This window comes from Beta vulgaris, chromosome 5, assembly GCF_026745355.1.
Source record: "Beta vulgaris subsp. vulgaris cultivar EL10 chromosome 5, EL10.2, whole genome shotgun sequence".
Classification (NCBI taxonomy): Eukaryota; Viridiplantae; Streptophyta; class Magnoliopsida; order Caryophyllales; family Amaranthaceae; genus Beta; species Beta vulgaris.
In genome coordinates, this window is record NC_079206.1 from 58,326,340 (window position 1) to 58,333,622 (window position 7,283).

At 31.2% G+C, this 7,283-nt stretch overlaps 1 protein-coding gene across 1 annotated transcript; it reads right to left on the minus strand.

The window, feature by feature from the left end:
* Positions 1-255: 255 nt before the first annotated feature.
* LOC104894101 (WRKY transcription factor 72B) lies at positions 256-6,815 on the minus strand. Its single transcript, XM_010680272.4, has 5 exons — positions 6,467-6,815; positions 6,178-6,276; positions 2,206-2,868; positions 1,860-1,973; positions 256-1,452 (listed from the first exon to the last, which is right to left on the minus strand). The coding sequence occupies exons 1-5, from the start codon at positions 6,599-6,601 to the stop codon at positions 607-609; spliced, it is 1,857 nt and encodes a 618-aa protein (XP_010678574.1). The 5' UTR covers positions 6,602-6,815; the 3' UTR covers positions 256-606.
* Between the last annotated feature and the right edge of the window lie 468 nt (positions 6,816-7,283).

Below are 7,283 nucleotides of genomic sequence, written 5' to 3' on the forward strand. Positions count from 1 at the left end.
AGATAATAAATCTTATTTTCTATCAACAATTTGTTATGCATTACCAAGGATGTCTTAGCCTAGTGTTTAAGATTGAGGTGCTGTGAATGGTAGGTCACAGGTTCGAATCCCCCCTCCCCTTATTTGTACTTTAACTGCTTTCGTGGCTCATATGGATAAAAAAAAAACAAATTGTTATGCATTAATCTGTTTGCAATTAACTTTACAAATAGCACTACATTCAGTTACAGAAAAATTAAAAAGATGGATAAAGAATGTAGTAGTATCACTTAAATCTTAAAAGAGATATCAATTAAGGAAAGTATATATGATAGATACATAAGATAAAAGAGAAAACAAGAAACCCTAGAATTATTTACTAGCCACAAAAATCATAATCTACCAAACCATCTTTTGCTTTTTATTTATCTACACGACTACAAATATGTTATGATATTTTTTTAAAATGATCAAGTTGATTATCAAGAGAATTACTATTAATATTGATCACCAAGTAGAAGAAACCAATGGAAGAGAAAGAAACATTAATAGGCTTCCTGCTGGTTTCGAATTCGACACCGAAGAAACATTGCTCAACAAGTTAGAAGTAGCTAGCTAGCTAGATCATCAATGTGTCTCCTTGCTTGAAGATTGGAATGATGAATTTGCAGAAGAAGATGTATTAAGGCCACCCCATTTAATATTTTCCATAAATCTTCTACTGTTGACATTACCTTCTCCTTCATAAGGATTATTGGTGTTACTTCCAACATTTCCACTATTAACATTGCCATTATTGCCACTAATGAAGGATGTCAATGTAGCAGTTAGAATGGATTGGAAACTTGGGTCTGAAGTAAGAACTTTGGCTGCATGAGCAATTGTGTCGGGTAAGTCATGATTAGAAGAGTAATTATGATTAGTTGGATAAGAAGTTGGTGGTCTTGATGATGAACCTATGTTTAGTGAACTATTTTGGGTTTTGTTCATGTAGGATTGAGTGCCATAGCTAGACATCAGCCCATTTGACCAATTGAGTAAAGGGGAATTACTATTATTATTAGAATTATTATCTGAAAAATTAAAAGTGAGGTTTCTTGGAGTTAAATTTGAAGATACCCTATTAAATTGGTTTGTGGAAGGTAAGTTAGTGGTAGTAAGGTCTAGGGTTATTGTTGGGTGTGTAGGGGTAGTGGAATATGAAGAAGGGTTAGGGAAATTATAAAATGGTTTTGGGTTGGAATTATTTTCAAGGATGTTGAAGTTAAGGCCATTAGTTTCAATGGGTGTTGTCATTGTTGTTGTAGAAGGATGTGATCCTGGATTTGAAGATGTTGATGATTTAGACAATAACATGTAGGCCGCGGCGGAGGTGGTGGAAGCCATGGCGGATGCTGAGACGGGGAGTGGATGGTTGTGTGTACCTTCATATGTGGTGATCAAGATGGACATGTCCTCAGCGCATCTTTGCACCTATATTTTGTTATCAACTTGCATGGTTAATATTATCTATCGAGTAGTAAAGGTAGAAAAAATGAAGATTATACTAGCTACATCATTAATAAGTTGGTTCAAAAACTATTAATAATCATAAACTTTATTGGAAACTTTCAATTCATACATGTATACAGTTAACTAAAACTCGTTATTTTAGGACCTTATCGAAACTGCTACATTTCAATTTTTGTTTTTAAGATTTTAAGTTATCATGAGATAAATATTGCCTATGAACTTTACACTAGTCATGCTCATACAAATCATGTTTGTTTATTTTGAAAAATAATATAGACAAAAAAAAAAAACTAGCTCTTTTAATATAATTTAGATTTTCATATATATATGTTCCGATTTTAAGGTAAATATTGCAACAATGGCAGTACCTGTTTTCTTACTGGACAAGATGGTGCAACAGTGCAACGATAGTATGCCCTAGGGCATGGGTTCCCCTTTGAAATTTTCTGCCCATACTTCCTCCATTGGCACCCATCATTCATCTACATAATTAAACAAATACAATTGATCAGATTATTCAACATAATATATCTACTTTATTGAGATGATGTAGTAAAAGTGTAAAACTAACATAAAACTTAGGTACTTTCTTGTAACAGAAAGAATGCAACAATAGAATATTTTATACCTCACAAATAATACCCAATTGTTGCATTCTTTCTGTTACTGAAGAAGTATATATAATAATGTTATAGCATACGGTATTTTACTTACAGTAGGGGTGTCACATCTAACTCTTACAGAAACCCTAGCTTTCTTCATAGGGGGTTGTTGTACCACTTCATCATCTCCACTAGTACTACTCTTATTAAGAACTTTATTACTTGGGCTCCAAGTTTCCTCTCCACCATCTTTTATCTCATCAAAACTATTATCTGGAGTACTTGAACTTGGAATTAGGGTTTGTGGATGATCAACCATACTTGATGCTTTGAATTTATTACACTCTAATCCAAGATCCAAGCTTCTTTCCTTGGCTTCTTCATCAACATTTTTACGCTTATTATTAGGTGAACTAGTTGTTGTATCAATACTTGGCTTAATATTGCTCTTCTTCGAATCGAGACTCGATGATCTTCCTAAACTGAGGGAAACAAGATCTGCTTCTTCATCATCCTCATCATACCTTGAGAGTACTTGAAGAGGTGGAATTGTTGTTTCGACATTTTTAATTTGTTTGGAGTCTTGTTCGGATATATCATGGAGTTTCTTTTGTAATAATTGATAATCCTTCGTGATTTGATTTAGGTATTGCTTAAGTCTTTGATTTTCTTCCATAACTTCACCTATTTCAGCTTTTGTTGATTCAAGTTCCTCTCTCTTTTCTGGTGAATTGTGCTTCACTTGGATTCTCTCTTCCGTAGTGATAATTGGTACCTTCACAATATACAGCAGCTTATTATTAATCAATATATCTTTTTATTAAAATCACTTTTTATGGTTGTAATAAAGGACTAGACTTGAGCAGAAAATTTATCATACACTCGGGAGTACCATGATCATGATACACCTAAGGCTATCTTTTTACTCATTGTTCATTTGGAATCATCCAAAAATGAGCAAATATACTAAAAAAGAAGAGTTATAAATGAGCAAAAATTAGTCTTGAGTGTACAATACACATGATACACCTATGTATATAATGAATGAACTCTAACTTGTGATTTATATCATGAAAAGCTTAAATTCTTATATATCCAAGTGTAACGACGAGGTATTCAAAATTAGGTTTTGGTAGTTTATTCGAAATCAATAATAGTACGCTGATATATATATATATATATATATATATATATATATATATATATATATATATATATATTATATATATATATATATATATATATATATATATATATATATATATATATATATATATATATATATATATATATATAGAGGAGGGCTCTTGTGAGAACACCTCCTCTATGTGAGAACACTTTTTTGTGTGAGAACAAATATGGACCTTTGGATCTAATCTAATCTAATCTAACCATCCTAAATACACTTATGAGTAATGCCATTTTCGTAATTTAGTTTAACCCTTACCCCCCTTCTTCTCCACCCCTTTCACGCTACTTTTTTCTCTCTCTATCTTCTCTTTCTCTCTCCTCTGTATCGTCGTTCATGGAGTTTTAGTTCTTCAAAGTTTTAGTTCGATTATTTGCGGATTCCACACTATTTTTTCCAGAAATTGTGTTGGTTACTATGATACAACAGAGCGAGGGTCACTATGATATATAGCAGAGGGTTGTGGTGGTTACTATGATACAGCATAGGGTCACTATATATGATATATAGCAGAGGGTTGTGTTGGTTACTATGATACAGCATAGGGTCACTATGATATAGCAGGGGGTCACCATGATATGGAAATAGTAGATGGGTTATTATGATGTAACACATGGTCACTATGATATTTTTTCATAGTTTTGCAGGCTTAGTTGCTCAATGTCGTTTTCCTCTTAGTAATCTTCTTCAATTTTAGGTTAATTAGTATTTTGTTTTCTTTCAGATATGGAAGTTGGATCTTCTTTGTTAGTTCTTGAATCAGGTTTCTAGGAGGAGAGAGATGAACGTGAGTGAGAGAGAGAGAGAGAGAGATGAACGTGAGTGAGAGAGAGAGAGAGAGAAATGAACATGTGAGAGAAAGAAAAAAAGTTGCTTGAGCCGACTATTTTGGAGGAGAGAGAAAATGAGATTAGTTTATATTGTTTGAAAAATCGTGAGCCACTTGATTAAGCCTAAACCTACGGATGAGATTCATTCTCACATAGGGACTTATTCTCACCGGATCCCGACCATTATATATATATATATATATATATATATATATATATATATATATATATAGGATCCACTGGAAACGACTTTTTTGCTCATTTTGCAGATTTTCGCTCATTTTAAGAAACTTTTGCTCATTTTATGTTGTAGTTTTCAACATAAGCAAGGGTTTTCACGTGATCCTATATATATACTTACTTTTACAAATTAAAGTTATGTTTCCAATCAACAAACTCTTTTCTACCAAAAGCCAAATAAAAACTCATCTTTTGCTAATAATTCCCTCCTCTCCTTACAATTATAATATTTATGCCATCAAAATCTTATTATATACTCTCTCCGTTCCTTATTAACTTTTCTACTTGGAATCTTGGCATTTTTTAATATTTAAGAAAAAAAAACATAGTCATGTGGGATTTTATTAATTCGTCTCAATGAGTACTTTAATAATATCAAATTGAATTTTATAATATATTACTAATACGTAATTACATATATTTAGAGTCGAAAATTTGCATTGACAAATGTGCAAGCCAAACTGAGAACGTCAATAAGGAACATAAAGCAGTAAAACAAGACCCATAAATTATATTATCGTCATCTTAATTTTCCTTCAATGAGCTAGTTAAAATAAAATTTTCTCCATTCTATTTTTGTTATAATATATGAGTATTTGCGCTTGACAATGCACAACTTTAACTACTAATATCTTTAATTATCTTTTAGTAAAAATATAAAATATTAATATATTAGATATATATATTAAGATGAATTTTATAAGACCCCACATGACTTTATTTAATTTTTCCATATATAAAAATCACAATTGATGGTGAAATGGTAGTGTGTGAATAGTAGTGTCTAAATTCACATGTTGCTATACAAAATAGATGGTTATATAATAAAAGTTACTTCTCTTAATTGGAAACTAACAATTAGATTTAATTAAGTTTGAGATATTGATGATTAATATAAGATACACTTGGGAAAAAGATATTATGAGGTAAGAGTAAATTGATCGTACACAAGACTTTTCTATTTCCTTTAAGAAGCAAAACTTTTAAGGACCCTATTCTTTATCACTTTGCTTTTTCTATCATGTGATATATGGTCTCAAATCTCGTCTTCTAAATAAAATTCCAAGCAAAAGTAACTCTATTACTCCTATTTCACATCAAATTTGGGACAAAATCCTCAATATTTTTGCCCTTTCAGTAAAGTCTATTAACATAAGGCATCCATATATCTTATTGTACGAGTAGTCTTAGGCAAGATTTCTCTTGAAAGACGTCTCTTTTTTTTTTCTATAACCAATTTCTAAGTCCCACTTTCTTTGTATCATGTGGTCCTCCGAAGATGTAACACCTCCCTCACGAAAAAGTAGATTATCTTTTAAAAGATAATTATAATTACTTCAAAAAAAATAGTGGCAATCGAGGCATGAATGTACTTGGTAAGTTGGAGAACGAGGTAGGATCGATACTGCGCTAGAAATATTAAATATAGGGAAGAAATTAAAGTAAGATTATGGATAAAAATAGCAATACATAATAAAGAAAAAAAATTAAAACATATTATTTTTATTTTTTTTGAAGGTAGAAGAAGGCGCCTCGACCGGAATCTCTCATAGGTCAACTCGGTCCGGATTTGCAGGCAAAGCCTCTTGGAAATAAAGGGAACAGTAAGAGGAAATTCCCACTCCTAAAGTGCCTCTAATGAATTTTAATCCCACAATCTTGAGATTGTGAGATACAAACCAAACTACTAGACCAACATATTATTTGCATAAAAGAAAGATGATTGCAAAAAAACACCAACGTACAGTACATATATATATACTACTACAGGAGTAATTCACAGATATGTATTACGAATGTGATAATATAAATCAATAGGACTTACCTGTTTCAAACCATTTGAAACCTTATTATTATTATCATTCTCAGAAGCAGATGGTGTCAAATTATCATTTCCATCATCTTTTCCATTCTCACCTCCACTCTGTGATCATAAAAAGAAACCATATATTATACACTTAACAAATCATAACAACAGTCACAATTTTTACAATATTACATATTGATTAGCTAGGTTATTTACTCATAAGGTGGGTTCATGTATTTTCTTATACATATATAGAAAACTATAGAGAATTACATAGAAATAAATGTACATATATATATATGTATACCTTTTGTGCTTCATCATTGAAACTATTAGTACTAGGAGATGATTCCACCATTTTACGATGATGATTATGATCCTTCTCTTTCTTGTTATTTTCTTCATGAGAAGAGTTGGTTGAGGCTCTTCCTTGCTCCTCCATAATCGTTATGCACTTAATTAATTAGCTAGCTTCTCTTTTCTTTTCTCTCTCTGTCTCTTCTTAATTTGTCTTGTTCAAACTGTAAATTCTGTGCTTGTACCAGTTGCTCCTTTTAAAATAGAGGCAAGCAAAGCAAGGAAGCCTCAACTGTTTGACTTAAAATTATTATAATTGCAACTAGATTTTTACTAATATATAACATTATCGACTAAGTATATAAAATAAGCTTTATGGCCTTAAAAAACTCCCCATCTTATTAACTAACATCTTACATGTCAACACTACCCTCCCACTTCCCTTTTATTTACTTTTCTTTTTCTTATTTTCCTTATAATTATTATTATATAAATATTAGTCTTTTAGATTTTATTTGTCTATTTCCAAAGGAATCAATAACATACTGTATTTCTTTGAATTTTTTTTTACTACTAATAAATTACAAGTCAAGATATGTTTTCAAACTCTTTTAACTACTTATTTATTGTGAAGTAATTGACAATTAGATGGACCCACTAAACAAAGATTTAGTCTCCTGTGGACATGGTATACACTAGGGCCTGTTCTCTTCGGCATAAAACAGCTGAACTGAACTGAACTGATTAGAGCTGAACTGATTGGAGTTGAACTGAACTGAACTAAATTGTATTGAATTGAATTAAATTGAATGTAATAAATATATAAA